A 24,434-nucleotide genomic window follows, 5' to 3' on the forward strand; every position below is an offset into this window, starting at 1 on the left:
CCCATAGTCGAATGAAAAGTCCCTCAATTTATGGATGTTTTTAAATCATTTTAATTTTTTCAAAACTGTAGATGAACCACCTTTGGACAAAACAGGACATGTCAAGGACTCCAGCCAAGAAGACGGTGTAGTTATCAGTGAGCATGGTGAAGATGAAATGGACATGGAAAGCGAGAAGGAGGAAGAAAAGCCCAAGGCTGGCGGCGCCTTTTCCAATGCTCTGTCGTCTCTGAATGTTCTCCGTCCAGGTGCGCCTTTGCTTGCGAGGGTGGGCACCTGTAAAGTTTAAGGAAGGAGCTAACTAAGTGGCGTTTCTTGTGGTATCCTTGTTTGAAGCCAAGGCGTTTCCTTTCGCAAGTCTAAAAAGTGAGGGGACTAGAAACTGCCCACAAGTTCCTTGTCAGACAGACGGTTTTATCAAAGCAAATGTGGGTCTTCAAGTGAATGGATAAACGGTGTTGAAGTGTTTGTTATGTATTTCACGTAAAGATGTAAACTCCTTTAGAACTGCTCCTGAAAGCAGAACTAATTGCTATTAGTTTTCTGCATATACACACACACTTAATTTTTTACGTTTCTATAGGAAGTAGTTTGCAAATCTCTCTGCTGTTTATAGTCAGCTTTTGAGTAATTAAGTGCTTAGTAGACAAATTTAAATTATACAAAGGTAACTCATTAACATTTATAAAATTTAAAAATGCTTACTTTGGTAAAGTTGTAAAAGTTTTATATATAGATCTAGTAGCATTCTAATTGCTACAGTTCTTAAGCTCTTTGACAGAGATTTCAAATGTCCTTCACCCTGTAATTCCGGATCTAGAAATTTGTCCCAAGGAGATGATGTTTTCATTGCAGTGTTATTTGCAGTGAGCAAAATTTGGAAATGTGTGGCCGGGGAGGAATGGCTTAGTAATGAAGGTACATTTACATGAAGGGATATTATATAGCTATTAAAATAACAATCTGACAAATGACAAGACAGTTTTTACTGTAGGTTAAAAGGTCAGTTAATTTAATTGTGTAGTAGATTATGCTTTATCTGTTAAGTTGTTGAGCCATTAAACATTGTATTTATGCAAAACAACAACATGGACAAAAACTTATGTTTTAGCATGAAAAATTAGGTACAGAATTACATAGTCAGTGTGCTTACAGGTGAATGGAACTGTTTGCTAGAGAAATAGACTATGAATCTAATAGTGTTTTGGGGGTTTGTGAGGTGTGGGCACCTTTTAAATTTTTATCTCTTTTCTAGTTTAGTAATTTAATTACTTCTGTTTTACTTGAAGATGAAAAAATTACAGTTAAAATATATCTGCTTTTGGTGGATCCCCCCGATCTCCCTACACATGCTCTTCCCATGTTGCCCTTATGTGTTCGTTTTCATTTCCTTGGTGACTGAGTTTCCATTTAAACTAAACTAAGTCATTGGGTTCGGGCGCTGTTTGGGAAGGGGCGCCAGCAGTTGGCATTAGGACATCGTAGCTGCGACAAGGCTTCTCAATCAGGTTATCTCACCCAGCACATTTTGAAGAAATCAGAAACTTCATACCCTGGTACATCTATAACCCTACCGCCCGTTTCCAGGAGAAATCCCGGATGCAGCTTTCATACACGCTGCGAGGAAGAAGCGCCAGATGGCCCGGGAGCTGGGAGACTTCCCTCCGCACGACAGCGAGCCTGGAAAGGGCCGGCTTGTGCGAGAGGACGAGAACGACGCCAGCGACGACGAGGACGACGATGAGAAGCGCCGCATAGTGTTCTCTGTGAAGGAGAAGTCCCAGAGGCAGAAGATCGCCGAGGAGATAGGTACCAGGCGGGCAGGGGACCGTCCCTGTGCATTGCTTTTAAGGCCTGTTGCCATTCAGTGTGATTTGATAGTGAAAATAGAGGGCCCACATTTATTTGACTTTGCGTGATGTTAGAGGGCTGTCCTTGCTAGGCTACAGAGTCTCACTGGAACTTTTTGAAAACTCCAGTGTGATGTTTCATTGAGCACTTCCTGTGTGGCTGGCACAGTATGAAGCACTTGACTCGCATAAACGCGTGTCATCGGCCCTCAGCATTCTCAGGAGGCACTGGGCTCTGTTCTTCCCTTTGTTGAGCTGATGTCAAGCTCACAGGTTAGGAAACCTCTCCAAGGTTTTAACTGTGACATCAATGCTGCCTTTTGCTTCCAGGGATACTGTGTATAACAAGCAAAGTCAGGAGCGTCAAACGAGAGAGTGGAGATCATAGTAGATGTTTTTAGTGGGGTTGAGTCAATACCAGTAGTTCTGCTTAATTTCTGTGAAGTGTCAGGATAGCATCCCTTCCTTCCCTGCTCTGCTGATGTTACTTGCTTCTCTCTGCTGCTTCTGGCTACAGGTATTGAGGGGAGTGATGATGATGCTTTAGTCACTGGGGAACAAGATGAGGAGCTCAGCCGATGGGAACAGGAGCAGATAAGAAAAGGAATTAATATCCCTCAGGTGAGAACTAAAGAATTAAACTTCAAAAATGAAAAAGTAAATAAACTTTTTTTGCCTATTTTGTTAAAGTAAAAGTTAAAAAATATTGCATATTAAGTTGAACCTTTGTTATTTGCTCAAGTCACATAATTAAGAAAATTACATAAAGGTATGTGTCCAAGAAGCTTTTAGAAGAAACTGTTATAGTTTGTTCTTTATGGTCAAATGATGGAAGAATTTCTAGTTTCTCAGATCAGGGCTTCTCAGAGTGGTTCTTCAGCCGGCAGCATCAGGTACCGCCTGGGAATAGTGGGAAATGCTGTCCCGCCTCCCAGGGCCTCGAGAAAGAAGCTCTGAGGGGGAGGTCCAGCCGTCCATTTAGTCAGCCCTCGGGTGATTCTAAAAACACACTCAGCCTAAGAACCTCTGTAGGTAGAAAGTATCTTTCCTGGATAGCTTACTTTTTCTGACTCTTTAGAAATAATTTTGTAGAGATCAGTCTCTCTCACTGTGGATGAGAAACACCTTCCTAGATGGTGGCGGCGTCTCTGGCGGATAGCGCGCTGGGAGAGCTGCACAAACTTAGCCCTTTTGTGACGTGGATGTAGAGGGAGTCCTGGGCCGGGCGGGGGGCTCGGGCACCCACCTCCGCCTGTCTTTATTGTGGCCATGCAAGCAGTCTGTTGTCTTCCATAGATAGCATGGTGCCTTGGATTACTTTTAATATCCCTTCCAACTCTTCTTTGATATTCTCTTTTTCTGAAAGTTACTAGAAAGGAATCCAGGAATCCTGTAAGAGTTGGAACATTCATCCAGCCCTTTTATTTGATTTTGAAGGACTCTAGTTATTTTAAGTACACACGATTTGGAAAGTGGGTATAACTTTCGCTCTTAGATGTTGTTTTAACCCTGAGGTGTGATACTATTCATAGTTTAAGCTAATAGTTTTCACATACATCCCGTTTCTTTTCCAGGTTCAAGCCAGCCAGCCCACGGAAGTGAATATATACTACCAGAACCCTTACCCGGCTTTGCCTTACGGCTCATCCTACGGCATTCCTTACAGTTACACAGCCTATGGATCCTCTGACGGCAAAGCTCAAAAAACAGATAATACAGCCCCTTTCAAAACTCCCAGTAATGAGATGACTCCCGTTACTATTGATTTGGTAAAGAAACAGCTTAAAGACAGGTAGGGCAGATCAGCTTCTTAAAGACCTGTCCTCTAGCTTTGTGTCTCTCAGGCACCATGTAGTCTGGGGGTAGCAGGCACACAGAGTCGGCAGGAAGACTCACTGGCCCGGCCTCCAGTCAGACGGAAGATGACGTCGTTCTTTGTTTTGCTACCTCCGTGGATGACTCCTATGGAAGCCTCAGAAAGTTTTAACATGCCACTCCATGATCTTGTTGAAGACAGTTCTGAGTTTGCACCTCTTGGACTCTGAAAAAGTGTAGTCAAGATATGGGGGGAAAGAACAGTGCAATTTGGTTAGCGCGCCTGATAACCACGAAGGCCGTAAACTGCTGCTTGCTTTTTTTTTCTTTTTTTTTTTTTTAAGAGAAAAGCAGTACATATGAAAGATGCCACTCCAAGTATTTTTGTGTTCTAATAGTGGAACTAAATGCATTATAATATTGCAAGCATCCCGGCAGCAGAGGTTTGGGGTGTAAACATGTTATATGTATCCTTTTGTGCTCTTAGGTTGGACTCCATGAAAGAAGTGCACAAAACAAACCGTCAGCAGCATGAGAAACATCTGCAAAGCCGTGTGGACTCCACCAGGGCCATTGAGAGATTAGAAGGGTCTTCTGGGGGTATTGGTGAACGGTATAAGTTTTTGCAAGAAATGCGAGGGTATGTCCAAGACTTGCTTGAGTGTTTCAGTGAAAAGGTAAGAATGCAACAATATTATCTCTTTGAATAAGGCAAAGTGAGGGAGGTCTAGACGGCCTGTGTAGGTCATTTCTGTATTGCTCAGGAAGTGTCCACTGAATCCGGCTATAGACGTGATGAAAAGTGCTGCTCTGGTGTCATTTATCCTGGGGGCCAATATGCTGTCTTGTTGAAAACAGAGAAAGATAACTCAGCCCCTTTATTTTTTATTTATTTTTGAAATATGTCTTTATTGATTTCAGAGAGAGGAAGGGAGAGAGAGAGAGAAACATCGATGAGAGGGTCATTGACCGTCTGCCTCCTGCACGCCCCCAACTGGGGACTGAGCCTGCAGCCTGGGCATGCGCCCTGGCTGGGAATTGAACCTCAATCTCCTGGATCCTAGGTCAGTGACCAACCACTGAACCACCCTGTCCAGGCAATAACAGCCCCCTTAACAACCCTGGCAAGTCCTTCCTGAATCTAATGTAGATGATTGGCTGGCCCTGGATTGTCAGAATATAGGGGACTCATCTGATGGGATTTCTTTTTTATGGATCAGGTCTGAACTTATCTTTAAACTGTTTGTACAAGTAATTCCAAATATGCATAAAGTTGCAAAGTTTTATTAGTTTTTTTTTTTTACCCTAATGTTGCTCACCATTGCTGCTTGTAGTTTCATCTCAATAAGCCGGTGCTTCATCCATTTCAGAAACCTGTCATTAGGCATGGCTTCCTTTAGGTCTCCTTTCCTCCAGCTTCTCTTTTTTAGTGTGGTAGACTTTTAGTGTAAAGTTAAATTCTTTTTAGCGTGATTTACATTATAATTAGCTGCATAGAGAAACCCCTCTTTTTCTCAGATGACTTCTTAGTTGAATTTTTGTCTTTAAGATGAGTGTTATTTGATGAATTGGCTTGTAAGCATTTGTGGGTTTGCAGCCTTATCTTTAAAATGGGTTAAGGTGGTGGTGCTTTGGATGTCCTGTCTCTAAACTTTAGTGATGCAGGATAGAAGGCGCAGTTTCCCTTTTCTTGGCTGTGTGGATTGGCACGGACCTATCTGTAAGCATCTGGCTTGTTTAGATGCGTATTTTAACTTTCTGTTGATTACTTCCATACCCTAAACCCAAAGCCTGGCAGGAGAGCATGCTACTGTCTTCCTGATGGGCCTTCCTGGTTCTAGCCAGGCCATGGTCAGGCCCAGGCTGAGGCAGCATTCACCGGTCCCCTTTGTAGGACTTACCACCTGATCTGTGGAGAAGCAGTGACAACTGAGCTGTGATACATCCCTTGTGGCAGAACAGTGGCTCAGGGTGACAGTACAAGTGGGAAAGAAACCCAGGTTTGCCTCTATGCAGGGGTGATGTGTCAGAGCCGTAGGTCGTGTCTTTTCCTGCTAACAGAGCCCTTCGTTCCAGCAGGCATGGGGGAGCTGCTTAATAACCTGTGTGCCTAGCAGAAGGATTTTTGTCCTAAACCATGCTTGTGAGGGAGATTTGTCCCTGGGGAGCGTTCTCTGAAAGGATTTGGCCTTTGCTTTGGAACTTAACTCTAGTAAACCCTTAAAAAATGTTGACACTGATATGATCAACTAGATTTACAGCTCTTGAGGTAAAGAGACTCTACTAGGACATGTAGTTCGTGTAGTTTCAGGTCTGTGTTCGTTTCGTAGTCGGCTGTAAGTAACTGGTAGTGTGCTTTACCTGCTCGATCACCTGTCCCGGGCATCGGCTTCAGGCTGTGCTGTGTGGTGCAGAGGCACTGAGAGGACTGCTTCTGGAGCAGCTCTTAACCCTGCTGTGTTGTACAGTGACTGCATTTTAATAGAAAGGGGTAGATAATTCCTCTCTTATATTAACATGAGTATTTTATTTCACTTTGACATTTTCATATACATTCAATTTTAAAGGACTCCTACTGAGTGAGTAATGTCATCAACTCATCTGGATAATATTTAGGAACAATCGGATAGATTTGAGTATTCATTTTAGTTATACTGTAAAGACATGGTTTTGGGTTAAGACAATAAAATGAGAAGTATTACCTTTTTTTTCTTTTGGTATAAAAGTTTAAGTGGTTTTGAACTTAGATTTTTAATTATTTGTAGATCATCTTAACTTTCCATTGTTTTGGTTTCCTGTAGTTATTTTTTTATGTTCATCTTATATTTGATCTTGGAATAACAACAGTTAATAATAACAGTTTTGAGTTTGGAGAGGTACAGAAATTGTTCATGGTGCATACTCTTGAGATCAGTAGTGTTGAGAAACGTGAGTGAGAGCTGAAAATGTGTGTGAGGGCTTTTATTCTCAGTAGAATTTTCTCTGGGTTTCGTTAAAGCCATTACAATTACCTGAGCAGGAAAGTTACATTGTCAAATTTTTAACTAAATTAAATTCTGTGCAATGCATTCACAGTCTCCAGACTGAAGGAATGTCCCTTAGGTACATAGGTGTAGCTGTCTTCAGTCCCGCATGGTTTAGAACAGTGAGGGGTCGGGAAGTGGGGGAGTCATGATGATACTACAGTGATAGCTTAAAAAATTGATTATAGTAAATTTTAGAGATAGTCTTTGGGCTCAGCCATCAAAGATAACCGGTGCAGATTTGGGGACCTGTTGCCCATGGAGTGGCATGTTAAAGAATAAAGTAACCCCATCACTTGGACCTTTCTGTGAACATTGGCTACTTTTGCAAGTGGAATCATGCCAGTCAGTGTGTACACTTGCTTTTATTGCAGACATCTTTATATCCCACCTGCCTTTATTTTCCATTTGCAGTCTGTTCAGCTCAGGAAGTTGCTGTAACACTTGGTGACAGTGTTCCCAAGTTCTAAATAATGTCTTTTCCATTTGCACTAACCAGCAGGAAACTAGAATTTCTAGTTTTCTCAGGTATGTGTAGTGTCTTAGTGTTTTGTGAAAATTTCATAGCATTTGGTTATAACATAAGGTCAAAAATTAAGAGAACATTTTCGTTTTAAGATTTTTAAATTGATTTTTAGAGAGAGAGAAACATTGATGTGAGAGTGAAACATTGAACGGCTGCCTCCTGCACGCCTCTCACTGGGGATTGAGCCCGAAACCCAGGCATTTGCCCTGATTGGGAATCGAACCAGCAGCCTTTCAGTGCACAGGATGACACCCCACCAATTGAGCCACACTGGCCAGGGCTGCTGCTTTCTTTTTTAAGTTAGGTCTTATTCTGTAAGCTTTTGCATTCAGTGTGAACCATGGAAATGCTTAGCCATGGGTAGTAACCTGAAAAATCTTAGTGACTTTGTAAAATGACAATTGATGTGAAGACTTTCATTTTATTACAAAATGTGGAAATATTTAAACATTTGATGAGCTTTCTGAATTAGTGATAGCTAGAAATTTTATTTGCCGTATTGTGAATGAATCAAGTTTACATTTAAATGTGTAATAAAGCTGCAAAATAGTAAGGTCCATATGAGTGGCAGAGCAATTACAGTGCCTAGAAGTAGGCAGTTAGTAGACTCCTGTTCTTACCTACACAGAACCAGTGCAGTTTTTGGTATCACGGGGATAATAGTTTCTTTTAAACAAAAACTGCAAGGCAGATTGCTGCTGGAAGGTGAAAACTGGATGCTAGACTGCCAAGTGCTTTATTCTGAAAGAAAAGCAATCAAACTTTTGACATTTCTTTACTAATAATTGACCTGCTAAGTTTCTTAACTGAACTTTTGCTCCAATAGCTAGGCACCGGACATTATAGCTCTATATTTGGATTAAAAGAAGTGGTTTTCCTAACAGCATAAAACTGCATTGCTGTCTGTGTCCCACTGGGAACTCATTATTATTCTGTCCATAGAGGGTACTTTTTCAGAAATCCGGAAATAGAATGGAACCCTCAAAAGAGCGAGCAGCTGAGGAGTTTGGTGTTACGGAGTGTGTTGTATTTTCACAGGTGCCACTGATTAATGAACTTGAATCAGCAATACATCAGCTGTACAAACAGCGCGCCTCCCGCCTTGTCCAAAGACGACAAGATGATATTAAAGATGAATCTTCGGAGTTTTCAAGCCATTCAAGTCAGTCCATCTTGAAGGTTTTTATTATTCATTAAACAACCTTGTTTACTTAGTGCAGCCTAACTGAAAGTTAGAGATCTCAGAGCATCTTTTTTTTTTTTTAAATGAATGAATTCCCTTGCTCTTGAGTTAGGTAGATCTAAACCTTGTACAGCATGTATTTGGGTTGTGTTTAAGAACATTCGCTTTGCAGAGGAGCTCAGAACCTGTTCTGTATGCCATCAGTCTTACTCCTGGACCTTTTTTATTCTGTAGAGTTAGACCAGACATTACAGTGTTTTGTCTTGAAACCACTGTCTGTTGGGCTCTGATTGGTTTTTGCCCTGTTTTCATCCTGTCGATAGCCCCATTGTGAATGCTGCTGTTGATCGCAGGGAAAGAGTCAGGTCAGGGATGGGAATTTTGGAGGGCAGAGGGGTTTCATTACATAAATGAGTTTTGTGCTTCAGCTCTTGGATAAAGCAAAATTTTTTGTATTTAAAAATTGTATTTTGCAGTCTGTCTTAAATATACTAGGGTTTTTAGTAAGTCAGTTGATACCTACGTTTCTTGAAGTCTTAGTGTAAAAATTTAGAAATTGAATTTACATTATTTTCACTATGATGAGTGTTTTGGAAAGCCAAAATTTATTGGAAACCTCAAATTAAATAGTTCAGCTGAGATTCTTTAACCAGGTGTTTTAAACTTTTTGATCTCACTTTTCCCTTTGCTCTCCACATTGTTGGCTGCTCACATATAAATTTTCCCAGCATGGGGTCCTGCGGCTTCCTTTCTCATCTCTTTGTTCCCCTTGTCAGCAGTTCTCAGATGGAAACATGCATCAGAATTGCCCGTGGCATTAAAGTGCAGGTTTCCGGGTCCTTTCCCCAGAGATGCTTGCTAGGTCTTAGCTGGTGTCAGGTGACCTGCATCAACCACCCCGGGTCATCTGAGTGCAACAGGCCCTGGTGATACTCTTTCTGAAAACCATGTTTGTCATATGAGGTCCCTGAGAAGGCATCCTCCGTGTGCCATTGTTTAGAGCATCATGGAGAGGTGGTAACATGCCCTCGGAGCCCAGTCAGACTCGGGTGGGAGCCATAGGAGGAGTGTCTTGGACCTTTTATTTTTGCCCCCTAACTATAAATGGGAGTATTTCTGTATTGGGCACCTAAACAGCGAATGCATCCCTCCAAGATCATTTGTGATCCAGACAGAACCAGAATTTTGGGGCAGATTACAGGTAACCATTGCACCTATAAAGGGAAGTAATTTCCTTTTAATAGTAACGGTTTGTGTGAGCTGTGCATTTCATCAATGCCCTTTCCTACCTATAATCTGTTCTTTATAACTTGGAGCTGTTTACTTACATGGAATTAGAGGTAGGGTTGAATGATGATGTATGTTAACTAGATTGAGAGTTGGAAATAAATTGAAAGGTAATGAGAGAGTGAAAAATACTGCCCTAGAGGAAATATTAATTGCCAAAGATTTGAGGAAAATTACGTGGGGCACTGAAGTACCAATTCCATTTCTGATTTTTTTATAAAGAAACAAGCCTGGAGTTCATCTCTCTGGCCTTTTAAACACTTATCACAATGACTACATGTGGTTCTTAAAGTACTTCTTTGGTGAAGGATACCTCTTAAAGAGGCAGGCATTGCTCTGTGGTTTGGGACTTGTAGCTAACTCATCTGTGGCAAGCAGGGAACTCACATTTGACATGAAGCTGGGGCAGCTTGTACTGTGCTCATCTTTGTAATTTGTGAGCACTGGAGCATCCTTCCTTGTATCTGAGGCATTCTGAAATATGAATGAAGAGCTCCGTAAGAAAGTCAGCTTTAAAAATACGAGGCTCCAAGATAGTGAGGCAGGGCAGAGTAGAGAGCTAATATTTTATTTTTCCTGTTGCTACTATTGGTGACACATCTGGGAGGAAAATATGTGAAAGCCTTTCATGTAGCATGTGATTTCTCCCTCTAACCCTTGGGTTGTTTACTTTGCTGGTGCGATGCCGTAAGAATTGAACTCTTGCTAATGTCAGTTAGCCTCTGGTAAAACTGGTCACAGAACCAGTGGACGATGTTAGTGGGACCTACTATGTTTCAGAGTATCATCTTAGTGTGGAGCTGAAATGTAGAAATGAGGGGAGGATTGCAGACAGACGTTCCCCACTCCTCCTACCCAGGGCAAGAGATCAGAGGGCTTCTCTGGAGACAGAATGGGTTCGGAGAGAAGAGCCTGAGACACTAACAACCTTGGGCCCCCAGCAAGAGTTGAATTTCTACCCAGCGATCTGATGGAGATGGCTCCGTCAGACAGTTCCCACCTGTGTCCACTGATGTCCAGTCTTCTTTATGTGAGGTGGCTAACAGTCATCAGAGAGAACAGCCCAGGCAGTGGAGCCCGAGGGACAGAGGAAACAGTCAGTGCAGATGGCAGGTCAGACATAACCTCGGAGGAACAGAAGGTCCATACGTAAGACAAGTAGAGGGAGGAAAGGAGTGTTCTGAGGACAGGAACCACCTCTAGGAAACTGAAAGTGTGCTAACTGAACTGTAAACTTAAATAGGCAGGTTGGAAAGTAAAGCTAAAAAATTACTCCAGAAAGTTAAGAAAGGGAGGTGGAAAATAGGAAAAAAAAGAAATAAGGGAACTGCTTTAGAAGGGTGGTGATTGAGGGAGCACAAGTTGGTCCTGTTCAGACAGTTTTCAGTCCACGTTGTTTCTGCCCTTGTTCTAAAAACAATTTCTACAACCAAAATTAGAGTAAGAATAGTTATGAAACTCCAACAAAGCTGTTTCCTCCTCCTGTCCTTGTTTCTTTCCTGTTGTTTCATGCCATTCAACATGAGATGCTTAAGTTCTTTAAGACGTAACCTCTTACTTTCCACAGGTAATGTGGGCTTTTAATTTGTTTGATCATCACGATAGCATCAGCTCTGTTACTTACACATAAAAACAGGGATTAGATCCAGTTGAATCTCTGTAGGGTTGTGAACTTACTTCTCTACTCCTTTCCTGGGAACACAGAGACGAGATTTGCTCTAGACTAGAAGGCCGTCTGGGTTTCGGGTTATGGCAGACTCTGCTGTTGATGTCGAGATTAGCAACAGTCTGTCATTGTGGCTGATTCTGTGCAAACTCTTTCCTCAGGATGGTCGAAGGAGGTTTTTTAACTGGAACCATTGTTGTTTTACAGATAAGGCTCTGATGGCACCTAATCTCGATTCCTTTGGACGGGATCGGGCCCTGTATCAGGAGCATGCAAAGAGGCGGATTGCGGAGCGGGAGGCCAGGAGGTAATTTTGGAAGTGCTTGCCACGGTTGGCTAGTGCGGGAGGCATCTCATTGATCTGGTTGGGAACTCAGTGTTTGTTATTTAGGACACGTCGACGACAAGCCAGAGAGCAAACCGGCAAGATGGCAGATCACCTTGAAGGCCTTTCCAGTGACGACGAAGAAACGTCTACAGATATCACAAATTTCAATCTGGAGAAAGGTCAGACACTTCCTTGGAAATGAGATTCCTTGTGTTTGGTTTCCGCCGGGTGTGGCTTTACTGTGAAGGGACCCTGTGAAGGTTTGTGGCCTGTATTAGAACCAGCACTTTCTTCCTAATTGTAGAAACTTGCACTGTTTTCACTACTGAAAGTCATGATGAGTTCTCAGAAATAGTATGAGTCTTGTCATGGGGCTTACTGAGTCCTTGTGTGATAAATGGTGCTGCTCTGCAGAGCTACAATCTTAAGTGATCAGAAACTGTCAGGTCCCAAGGGCAGCGTGTGGTCTGGAGAGGTAGAGCTCGGTGGCACACACGCAGCCCCGGAGGAAACGCCTGATTTTGGAGCCCTGAGTAATTTCTCCACGAGGAGCAGTTAGTCTGTCACATGCCAGGCTTTTCCAGAAGGGCCCCCAAGGAGTCCTCCTTTCTTGCCACTGGCTGTGATGATTTAACTATATTGGCTGCAGACATCTGGGAACTCAGTTGGAGAAGCTTATTTTTCTTCCACTTTTCTATAGTGAACATTTCTAAACATGCAGAAAATTTGAAAGAATGACACGATTACCCGTGTACTCGCCAGCCAGACTCACAGTTTCTGTTGCCTCTCCAAGTTTGCTGTTCATCTGCGGGGATGAGTGTGTTTTGTGGCCCATTTGAAAATGACTTCCAGACATCCCTCTAAAAACCTGAGCGTGTGTCTCCCAAAAACAAGGATACTTCTCTACCTGATCACAGTACCATTGTCACACCTAGAAAATTAAAACTTCTTAATATCCTGTCTGTTCAGTTTTCCTCAGTAGCAGCCCCCACAAAACTTTATGCTTTTTTGGTGGGTTATTCTGTTTTCCAAACCAGGATTCACACAGCTCCTGCCCTGAATTTGGTTGTTAGGGCTTTTTATCTAGAATTAATGACTGTCCAGGAGGACCTTACACATCCCCACCCCCCCCACTCCCCGGTTAATCCACCTGTTTGTTGAACACATTCACTTTTGAAGAGACCAGGTCACTTGTCTTGCAAAGCATCCTACCTTCTAGATTTGCTTGTTTCCTTGTGGTATTAGCTTGTTCTCCTGTCCACTATATTTCTTATAAACTGGAATTTGGGTCTGAACTCTTGATTAGATTGAGATTATTATTGACAAGAATACTTCATACAAGATGCTATTTATTACTACATAATAACAGATTACAAATGTTATGTTGTTCCACTATTAGTGATGTTAAGATTGACCTGTTTGTCACAACCAGGTGTCTCCATTATAAAGATCTCCCTTTCCCAAGTCATCGGGCATCAGTTGGCCTCTTACCTAAAGATCCTGGCTTCTATCACTGACTTGCCTCTGTCAGTCATTGCAGTCACCAGCTGACTGAGAAAGAAGTGATATTATTGGCCACTGGTCCTGATGCACATGTTACTGACATAGTGATTTGTGGACCGAAGAGCTAGCAGCAAAGTTGGTACTTCATGTAATTGCTAGTGTACCGTGGTTACTGAAGTTTGAACTGAATTGTTGAGGGGCAGGCGTTATTTAACTAAATTGGGTAACAAAGTGGTACATACTGGAACCATGCAAAGGAAACAGCACCTGCACTTTGGATTGAAACCTAAACTGCCCTGTTTATCCTATCTTTTAAACTGTAATTAACAACTATTCCCTCAGTAATGAGCCTTTTTTATTGCTACGCAGGCTGTAAAGAAAAGGCTGACAACATTGAACTGTGTTTATTCCAGCACATCCTAAATCACGGTTCTTGGTGGGGTTTTATTGTTTTTAGATCGCATTTCCAAAGAGTCCAGCAGGGTTTTCGAAGATGTCCTAGAGAGTTTCTGTTCGATCGACTGTATTAAGTCCCAGTTTGAAGCATGGCGCTCAAGATACCACGCGTCCTATAAGGACGCTTACATTGGCCTGTGTTTGCCCAAGTTGTTCAACCCCCTCATACGGCTGCAGCTGCTCACCTGGACTCCTCTTGAGGTGGGTGCCTTCTGTCACTCTTAGAAAGCCTGTAGCGTGTGCCTGGGTAATTCCAACCCAGAGCTAGAGATGTCAGCTTAAGCTAAATATTTTTCAAGGCAGGTAGCGTGGAGGCTATAGCTGGTCCCGATTGCAGCTGCCTTCATTTGAGGACCTTCTTATGCTCTACCCCTCCTCATGAGAGCTATCTGTTGCTTTTCAATTTATGTGCAATGCCTTAGTCACCTAAATTATATATAGTGACACCTGAACTAATGGGTCAGTGGTCATGGAAATTGGGAGGTGGCACAAATTGATAAATCTAGGAGGTGGAATCAGTAGGGCCTGTTGGCCTCGTATCTAAGAGAGGAGACGAGTTTACTGTGTATGTCTAGTGGTCACGTTTAAGATACGGTTTCGGAAATTACCAACATATGGATGGAGCCATGGGCATGAATGGGATTGGCTGGGCTGAATGTGTAAACTGTAGTGAAAAGAGGGTTGAGGCTGAAGCTGTGGAGGTGATGGGGGAAAATGTGAGCTCTAGAACCACTCAGTGAACCCTTTGCTCTTTGCCAGACCTTGTGGACTTTCCCCCTTTGCGTGGGTGTGTTAGTACACAGCATAGGCTCAGGAGGGCTGTGTGCATTCTGTGTGCCTATGTGTCTTAGTACATGCTCTTGAGGACTCTGTGCATTCTGGAGTCCTCCAAAAGTAGCTCCCTCCTCTGCCCCACAGCTCCCAGAGTCTCAGTCTCCCTGAACCCTGTTTCTATTCCCTGAGTTCAGGATGCCTTTGCTCAGCTTGCAGTCCCCCCCCGCCCTTCTGATGGGCAGCTCACTCCACCCGATGCCCTTCTTTCAGGGGTCCAGTCCTGCACGGCCTGTGCTGCGTTGTCTGAAAACATGTTTCCGATATTTTGTCCAGTTTTGATTTGTTCATGACTAAAGGTTAAATCCAGGTCTTACTACTCTTATGTCTGCTAGTGACAGCAGCAGCCGCCGTGTTAAACGTGTTTGGGTAACTGTTTTAATCTCCTGCAGGCCAAATGTCGGGACTTTGAGACTATGCTGTGGTTTGAATCTCTGCTGTTCTACGGCTGTGAGGAGCGGGAGCAGGAGAGGGAGGACGTGGATGTCGCACTGCTGCCCACCATTGTGGAGAAGGTGATCCTCCCTAAGCTCACAGGTAGGGCTTCGGACGCATCGGCTGGGGTTTTCACATCTGTTTGCTGGGGGCTTTTTAAAAAAAATGTGTCTTTATTGATTTCAGAGAGGAAGGGTGAGAGAGGGAGAGACATCTATGGTGAGAGCCATTGCTCTGCCTCCTGTAGGCCCCCTGCTGGGGAGGGAGCCCGAAACCCAGACATGTGCACAGTCGAACCTGGAATGGAACCATGAGCTCCTGGTTCATGGTTGGACGCTCAACCACTGAGCCACGATGGCCGGGCTTTAGGGATTTTAATCTCAGGATGTTTCTTCATAGAGATTACATTATACACTACATTTCATTATAAATAATAACGATACCACTGGCCCAGGGACAGCTAATGGGTAGATACATGTCTCTTTACCTGGTACGTGAAGACCACTTTTGGGTGGGCCTGGAGTTAGGAGCAGTCATTGATCTGCTGTTGAATTTGAAGACCCTTTAAGACTACCTGAAGCAAAGCATAGATTTGGGGACATATGTATTGTTCTGGAGAGCAACTTCATTACTTTCAACAGTGTCTCACAAGAGATTAGAAATCACTGATACAGGAACTGATTTAAAGTATTAAAAATAGGTTTCAGCTTTAGTTAGAAATTCTTGGTGCCGGGATAGGATTTCTTAGGATATTGACTTCTTTCCCCTGTGTTTATTTTTACTGATTAGCAGAAACTAGAGGAATCTGCCCCCTCCACTTTGCTAATCCTCAGCATTCCCAGTTAATTGGACAAAGACTTATACTTTACAGAGGGACTTATAGCCCGGCCGGTCGTGGCTTAGCAGTTGAGCGTCGACCTAGGATCGAGGCGATCAGGGTTCGATTCCTGGTCAGGGCATATGCCCAGGTTGCGGGCTGCAGCTGATCAATGACTCAGTCATCATTGATGTTTCTGTCTCTCTCTCTCTCCCTCTCCCTCTCTCTGAAATCAATAAAAAGATATATTAAAAGAAAAAAAAAAAAAAGAGAGAGAGGGACTTATAAGTGAGGACTGCTGGCATCGGGTGGGTCAACTGTGGTTCACCCCTGTGCTCATGCTCTCCCTTCTCTTAATAGTGATCGCCGAAAACATGTGGGACCCCTTTTCCACAACCCAGACTTCAAGGATGGTCGGAATTACGTTAAAATTAGTAAACGGGTACCCTTCAGTAGCGAATGCAGAAAACAAAAACACTCAGGTAACTTAACTATTGTCTTGGAAAGGTTTTTGTGTTTTCTCCCTGTCATTTTGGAAGTGAGCAGGAGCTGAGAGAATGAGAGGTAATGTTCCAAGTCAGCTAGAAAGTCGACTCTCCCACGTGGGCTGTGAGCCTTCATAACGCCTGGAACACACGGGATGTGAGGTGGTAGTTTTCGGGTCTAGGGTACCTACCTTGGTAGGACGCCATAACGAACCTACACAGCCTCTTAGTTTTACTGTTCTCACCCTTTTTACCACCCCACCTAATTCCTAGTCGGACTGATCAAACATTCCTGTAAGAACTATTTTTAGGAAAAAGGAAAATGTAAAACTACTAGAGTGGGTAGTAATTGATTATTTAAGTGCTAAAACATTTAAATAGCATGTAAAACAACTAGGTATTGTTTTATAACTAGTTTCCAAACTTCACATTGCTGCTGCCCCTCGTGGGACATTCTTAGGAGCTGTAGACAGAAGGTGCTCTTACCCTTGGTCTATTTCCAGTGATGCATTTTGAGCAGAACCAGGTTTTGTGTTTGATCTTAAATCTTTGCATAGATTGAGGGGTTGAAAAGTTTCTAAACGGCTTTACTGCTTTGTAATTATTGCGGGTGAGCTAATAGAATGGCAGGTCCTGGAGTCGTCAGGGCTTTCAGTGAGGAAAGTGCAAACTTTGAGTAGAGAGTCCACCCAAAATTGAATACTTAGTTCTGTGATTTGGAATGCTGCTTACTTTAGTTTCTTAACTTTTTAGTGTTATCACAACCATTATCACAGTGTGGGATCTATTTTTACCTCTTTAGGTATACCTGAAAGCCCTTTTATTGAGAATGAGAAGAACTTTAGATGATGATGTATTCATGCCCTTATATCCCAAAAAGTAAGTTACTCCTAAGAACGTTTACCATGGAATAGTTTCCATTATCTTCCAGAGAAGGCTTCTTAAATTCTGGAAAAATGAATGGTAGCTTGAAATACATACTTGGCCTCTGTAGAGGAGGAGACTAGCTCGGTGGGGACAGGCTCCCTTCAGCAGAATAAAGCAGATGAAGCTCTCTGTTCTCCCTCAGTGTCTCGGAATAAATTCCTACTACTTTTTAAACTTATCTTCTGGAATATAGTTTGAAAATTTTAAAATATTACTTAATTCTTTTGCTTACCCATTTTAGTTGTAGGAATACTCTCTCCTAGGAACCATGTGGTGCTGTGTATATATAAAGCATGAACGTGGTGTGTTTCTCTTTCAGTGTCTTAGAAAACAAGAACTCTGGACCTTACTTGTTTTTTCAACGACAGTTTTGGTCTTCAGTTAAGGTATGTATCTATAGAGTATCTGGAAGACTTCAGATTTGCTTGAATATATATATATATATGTTTATACTTATATTTGTATTTAAACATATCTATTGATTTCAGAGAGAGGAAAGGAGAGGGAGAGAGAGATAGGAACATCAGTGATGAGAGAGTCTGATCAGCTGCAGCCCGCAACCAGGGCATGTGCCCTGACCGGGAATCGAACCCCAATCTCCTGGATCCTAGGTCTATGCTCAACCACTGAGCCACGCCCTGCCGGGCTGCTTGGCTATATTTTGAAAAGTATTTTTATTGATTAATTCTATAGGCTTAGATCTATGTGTATATACAAAGTGTCCATTTTGCAAAATAATTTCGTTCCAGAAGTTCGTTCAGGTTTGATGTTTCCATAGGATAAAATGAAGTAAGGCCCAGGCTTGTCAGCAAAATGCCTTGCTAACCCACAGTTTATTCAGAAACTAGAGGAGCGGGTCCTCTTCTGAGTGTGGGGAACAAAGCTGGGTGAGGAGAAGTGGAGCCTGAGTCCGCAGAGCTGACTTATGGGAGAGAGTGGTCTCAGGTGTGGCAGAAAGTTGAGGTGGTGTGGAGCCTGTGATGGGCACAGAGGCCCAGGCTAGGGAGTCACTGGAATTCCTCTTTCAGCCTGAGGAGGTGATATTTAGGTCATTAGACCAGAGGATTCAGTAGAGTTGGTCCTGAGGTGGGGGGAGGGCTCACTAGAAGAACTGAGGAAAGGCAGGTTTACAGAGAATGAGGCAGGAGCCACTCGGTCATTTGGGGAACTTTGGTCTACATACGTAACACTTTTTAGTGTATGTCCTGTCAGTTTTGATGAATGAATTAAGTCTCATAATCACTACCCAAATCAAGATACGCATAACACTTCCATTGGGTTATATACACCCCTTTGTAGTCAAGCCCACCCTGCACCCTGGACACCCCTTTTTATGGGTCCTCTGGTTTTCTTTGCAGGAATGGAAATTACGTAGACTCATGAATGGAATTCCATAGCCTGTAGCCTTTTGAGTCTGGCTCCATTCACTTAATATGATGCATTTGAGATTTTTCAGTGTTGTGTATTGTCAGTAATTCATTGCATTTTATTGCTAAATAGTATTCTATTTATAGATATACCACAGTTTCTTCGTTGTTTTTTAAATCCATTCCTCAATTGAGGGATATTTGGATTGTTTCCAGTTTGTGGTAGTTGTGAATAAAGCTGTCCTCAGTGTTTGCTCACAGGTTTTCCTGGGTGTGAGTTGTCATGTTACTTGGGCAAACATCTAGGCAAAGCTGGGTTCCAGTCCGGCTGTGCACCAGTGTTCTGGCTGCTCGGTTCTCTGTACTCCTCAGCGCACAGCACACTTGTTGCTGCCAGGGGTTTTGTTTGCTGTTGAAGTCGTCTGTTAGGTGTGTAGTGTATCTCGTACGGTTGTAATTTGCAGCCAGCTCCCTAATGACTGATGGTGCTGAGCATGTTTTCAAGTGCTCATTTGCCACCTGTGTGTGTAGTTCGGTGAAGTATCTGTTCAAATCTTTTGCCCATTTTTTTAAATTGGGTTTTCTTATTATTGAGCTTTGAGTTCTATATCTGGGATATAAATCCTTTATCGGATAAAAGGGTTTTCCTTTTTCTGCAGTCTTCGGCTTGTCTTCATTCTCTTAACAGTCGTAAAAGCGCAGGAATGCTTAATTTTGATGAATTCCAGTTTATCGCTTTTTCCTGTGATGGTTTGTGCTTTCAGTGTTCTAAGAAATCTTTGCCTAACACAGGACACCAAGCTTTTCTCTTATCCTTTTAGGGTTCCATAGTTTTAGGCTTTACATCTAAATATTACTTCTCATATAGGATGTGAGGCCTGGTTTGAAGTTGGTTTTTCCTGCACTGTTCTGAAAAAGCTATTCTTTATTGTGTTGTTTTTGTACCTTTGAGGAAAGTAATTGATGTGTGTGGGTGTCACAGAAAGGTTTTTATAGCAGGAAGTTACGGGAGCAAATCTTTGGAGATAGTGGATTGAAGTAGGTAAGGATATTAGTAATGAAGGTTGAAATTAGTTTTTATTGTATATTTAACTGTGAGCCAAGCATTGTGCCACACTCCATATAGGTTATCCTGTGGACTTCTCCTAGTGGCCCCATGAGCTGTTCCTCTCACTACTGATGGGACAGTGAGGCCCAGGGTCATTTCAGTGGTGAGAGGTCGAGGTGGGACTCTAACTTGGGCAGCCGACTCTTGAGCAGTTTTTCTCAGCGCAGGTTTTGTGAAAGAATTAATCCCTAATGCCCCAAGGTCTCTAGGAAATAGGATGAATTCTCTGTTCTCACCTAGAACATTCATAGCTGTGCACTGTCCTTGGGAGAGCTAATCACCCAAATCGTTTTCTGCAGGCTTAGCTCTCCAATGGGCCCTGCTTGAGAGACCCTTCCAGAGCTCTTAGTCACTTGAGTAATTGCAGAGTCCAGGAGGAAATGACAGAGGGAACTGAGAAATGCGCGGAATGGGTGGAGGTGGGGTCAAACCCCTTTCAAGGGAGAGCTCGAGAATGACAGCCAGGCTTCTGGCCTGATCAGTTAGTTGGATAGTGTTACTATTCACTGAGTTGTGAAATACTGGGAAACAGAAATTTTAATGGTGGGATGGTGGAAGCCCCTACTTAATGATAATGGTGCCCATTTCCTATGTTCTGAGCTGGAGTAGCTTGAGATGTCAGAGTGATGAATCTCAGTCCAGGTTCCTGAGATGTGGTAAACATCATGTTGGAGTCAGAGTCGATGTCTTCTAGGGAGGTCACAGGACTGGCTTAAGCCTGATTGTGAATGGAGGACATTTATCTGAAGATTAGCACTTGCCGAATAGTCCTTTCTGTGATGAGGGACAGTGTTCTGTATCTGTGCTATCCAATACAGTGGCCACAAGCTACATGTAGCTATTTAAATTTGTTAACTAATTAAATTTAATTAAAATTTGAAATTCAAATGCTTGGTCATTCTATAAAATATTTGGGCCCTTTAAAAGTGCTTATTAAGCCCTGGCCAGTTTGGTTCAGTAATTAGAGCATTGGTCCCCAGACTGAAGGGTCCTGGGTTCAATTCTGGTGAATGGCACATATCTCAGTTGTAGGCTCCGCCCCAGTTGAGGCATGAACAAGAGGCAACCAATTGATGTCTCCCCCCCCCCCCCTTTCTGAAAAGCAATGGAAATATCCTCCAGGGAGGATTTAAAAAAAAAACAAAACTTATTAGTACTTTTGCAAGACAAGGTTCTCTGTATTTTATAAGGTGTTTTATTTTACTATGTAACTAATTTATTTTGTGCCTAATTTAATTGCTTGATATTGCTTCTCACTATTTTTTTCTTTTTTCTAGCTCTTAGGGAATTTCCTCCAATGGTATGGCATTTTCTCGAATAAAACTCTTCAGGAGTTGTCAATAGATGGTTTATTAAATAGATACATTCTCATGGCTTTTCAGAATTCGGAATATGGAGATGACAGCATCAAGAAAGCCCAAAATGTGAGTTAAATAACACATCTTAGCAGTTTTCATGGAAATGAGTTGTTTTCTTTGTTTGAAGAGAAATTTGAGATTTTACGAAAACCCCTTTGATTATTAGACTTAGTGTACGGTTGTTCCAAACCCCACAGTATTTTTTACATAAAAATCTGCATCGTTGTATATGCATATCTCTATCTGTCTATGTCAGTATTTTTGTCGCTATTAATAGAAGTTAATTTCAGGGTAATTTTTTAACAGTGGAATGAATGCTGTTTTGAATGTTACTAAAGAAATAGTTTATTTTCTTGTTTAAGAAGTGAACTATTAAATATTGTTTTGTTTTCTACTTTATACATGAATTCCCTAATTTGACCGTTTAAAAAATGTTTTTTGAGGCAATCACAAAATTAAAGCAGATTTGCCAGTGTAGCAGTTTTCCCCCAACAGCCAGCGTCAGAGTCTCTCTGACATGACGCCCTCTGGCCCGCAGATACTTCTGTGTCTGTTTCCTGTAAACATGGTTGTGCTCCAAGACTACACTTACCCATCAGCACCAGGAAGGTGTTTGTTACTGTAACCTGGTCCTCAGAACCTTCTACAAGTGTGGTCAGTTATCAGCAGTATTCGTGATTGGCAGGAGTCCCAGGTCCTCTCTTGCATGTGATGGTCATGTCTCTTCAGTCCCCTCAGATCTGGAGGAGTTGTCCAGTCTTTTCTTGACCTCATAACCTTTACATTTTTTAAGATGATAGACCAGTTATTTTGTAGAATGTCCCTCAATTTGGGTTTGTTAGATCATCTCATTCGATTCAGACTCTGCGTCTTTGGCCAAAATTATCCCAGATTTCATCAGTGTCAGTCCCTTCAAGTGGACTTCTGTGACCTTGTGACTTGTCCTCATTTTGAGGAGCACTTTCTTGCTTTCTGGCACATGATGTTCACGCCCATCTGGTACTTGCTCAGCCCCAGCCCTGGACTCAGTCATTTTTCCAAGCATCCATGGGTTCTCTGGTGGGGCTGGGGGCTCCTTCTCTGCACACAGACTGACCCCTGGGGTGGGCTGCCCTCTCCATGTAGGACTCAGCCTCCCTTGCTTGGGTTTGTGCAGCCACCATGCCCTTCTCACCCTGCTTAGGCTCTTGCCCGAGGCTGCCCCTCTGGTGTGAAGCCCTCTTCACCCTGCTCTAGGCCAGCACAGCTCCACTGCCAATGTGGCTGCCTCCCAGTGGAATTGCTTGATGGGGGGAGGGGCCTCATTTGATATTTTCACTGCACATGCTTTTAAGTCAAAAGCTGCTAATAAAGAAGAACTCAGTTCATTTAGGGCTTCCTGGAAGACTGGAAAGGGAAGCATTTGGTTATTAGTGTTATGTCTCTAATATATTTGAATACTGGACAAGTTATTTGTTTTTTGCTTTGAGTGTCTGATCTGTGTGGTGAAGTAAAAATTCAGGTATATTAAGGAAAATTACATAGTACAGGTTGACAGAACATCCCCTCAGAGTAGTTACATAAAGCCCAGTAGAAAGCCTTCTAATTAAATGCAGTACACCATGATCTATGCTCAGCTGTTAGACACCTCTGTTTATTCTGGGTCAACTATTTCATTTTGCGTCTTCTCCTTAGGTAATCAATTGTTTCCCCAAGCAGTGGTTCATGAATCTGAAAGGAGAAAGAACCATTTCTCAGTTAGAAAACTTCTGTCGATACCTTGTACACTTAGCAGATACAATTTACAGAAACAGCATCGGATGCTCTGATGTGGAGAAAAGAAATGCAAGGTAATCATTTGTGACTGTTTAATGAAATATGGTCTTGTCTATACTTATTTGTTACACTTGGTATTATGCAAATATTTAAGTAGAGACGTGCTTATAGTTTAAACTATATATTGACTTAGTCTTGGTAAATGTACCAAAAATACACATTATTTTCTATTTTTGTGGTTTTGCCTAATCTTTTTCAATAGGATATTTTATGAAGGCATTAAGAAAGGCTTCTGGTGAAGACCAGGCCTAAGGGGAATGAATGAGTCATTGCTTTCTGCCCCCTCCTCTGAAGAGTTGGGGAGACTCAAGCTGTAGATAAATGGGCCCTGGTCTTTGGGGATTCACTGTACAGATAAAACCCTGGAAAAGATAGTGAGGCCCAGAGTATGTTTCAGGTGATCTCCCAGACACTTGTGGTCTGTGTTGAGGTTTCTGTATCCGTATCATAGGCTGAAGGTCATCACTTGGGAGTTTTGGGGAGCAGCTTACACATAGTTTTTATCAAAGGTTGCAAGGAAGGAAGGGTGATTCTTTTTGTGGACATTGTTTTGGATGTTCATGTACTTTTGGGATAAATCTCTAGCATAAAATAAATAGTAGTATAATTTGAGAGAATTTTCTTTTTAAACGTTTCATTCTATATAGTCTTTCTCATATCCCATTTTCCTTTGGATCGCACCACTAATCGCAGCTATAACCGACCTGTTTTCTTCCTCATTTCTTTCACGTGTAAATAAAGGGAATTTGCTCCTTTATGATACAATGCAAAGCAGGTAGCCCTGGCCCCTGTGGCTCAGTTGGTTGATTGTTGCCCAGGTTTCGGCTCCATCCCTGTGGGAGGCCTGCAGAAGCTGGCGATTAGTGTCTCTCTCTTGATTTTTTCTCTCTTTCTCCCTTCCTCCCTCTCTCTAAAATCAATGGTAACCTTTTTTTTTTTTCTTTTTTTTTTTTTTTTTTTTAAAGCAAAGTAGGTAGTAAAGATTTTCGTGGTAAAATTATTTGGCAGATAATTTTGCCTTATATTTTAATTTCACCTTTGGTGTTGGTTATTTGTTGGCACTAATATTTCTTCTTAAGGTGTTACATTTTTAGGTAAATTCTGTCCACTTTTTAATACTGTTTTGTTTGACTTAAATGTAACAAACCGTGTTTACTTTTGGACAGAAAAGAGCTTTCGGCACCTGCTGTGTGCAGTGCACATAAAATGGTTCCATGTAGGTGCAGTTTTACAGATTTTAATCCTTCCTAAAAGATACTACAGTTTTGTGGAGAAGAGACAACTAATCATGTCGCATTGTGTGAAACATTCAGAAGTAGTTCAGACTAAATGTTGAGAAACAGTTGATCTTAGAGTGGATCCCGCACCAGCCTCACCAGTGTGTCCGGGGAGCTGTGTTAGAAATGCAGTCTCAGGCCCACCCACCTGCTGAGTCAGGGCTCGGGGGCGGGGCCTGATGAGCTGTGTTAGCAACCTCTACGGCTCTGCGTTTGCTAAAATGTGAGGAGTGCTTCATGAGAAGGCAGAATGGCTTCTAGCCGGGGTGTAAGGAACCGCCTGTGCCTCAGTTGTGAATTCTGGAGAGGGAATTGTGCTGGGTCCTGATGGATGGGTGGTGAGCACACAGAAATATAATCTGGGCTCCAGTTGTATT

At 42.4% G+C, this 24,434-nt stretch overlaps 1 protein-coding gene across 1 annotated transcript in view; it reads left to right on the forward strand.

The window, feature by feature from the left end:
* The window catches only part of PAXBP1 (PAX3 and PAX7 binding protein 1), a 31,542-nt gene that overhangs the window by 5,429 nt on the left and 1,679 nt on the right, over positions 1–24,434 (forward strand). The window contains exons 3-17 of the mRNA XM_087818481.1: positions 72–248; positions 1,588–1,809; positions 2,368–2,471; positions 3,425–3,642; positions 4,153–4,342; positions 8,253–8,376; positions 11,558–11,657; positions 11,742–11,857; positions 13,639–13,838; positions 14,861–15,005; positions 16,081–16,202; positions 17,008–17,084; positions 17,452–17,518; positions 20,885–21,031; positions 22,640–22,794. Coding sequence (XP_087674607.1) covers positions 72–248; positions 1,588–1,809; positions 2,368–2,471; positions 3,425–3,642; positions 4,153–4,342; positions 8,253–8,376; positions 11,558–11,657; positions 11,742–11,857; positions 13,639–13,838; positions 14,861–15,005; positions 16,081–16,202; positions 17,008–17,084; positions 17,452–17,518; positions 20,885–21,031; positions 22,640–22,794 — 2,164 coding nt within the window. The remainder of the gene's footprint in view (positions 1–71; positions 249–1,587; positions 1,810–2,367; positions 2,472–3,424; positions 3,643–4,152; positions 4,343–8,252; positions 8,377–11,557; positions 11,658–11,741; positions 11,858–13,638; positions 13,839–14,860; positions 15,006–16,080; positions 16,203–17,007; positions 17,085–17,451; positions 17,519–20,884; positions 21,032–22,639; positions 22,795–24,434) is intronic.

The sequence above is a fragment of the Miniopterus natalensis genome, chromosome 6 (assembly GCF_054644295.1).
Source record: "Miniopterus natalensis isolate mMinNat1 chromosome 6, mMinNat1.hap1, whole genome shotgun sequence".
NCBI classification, from domain to species: Eukaryota; Metazoa; Chordata; class Mammalia; order Chiroptera; family Miniopteridae; genus Miniopterus; species Miniopterus natalensis.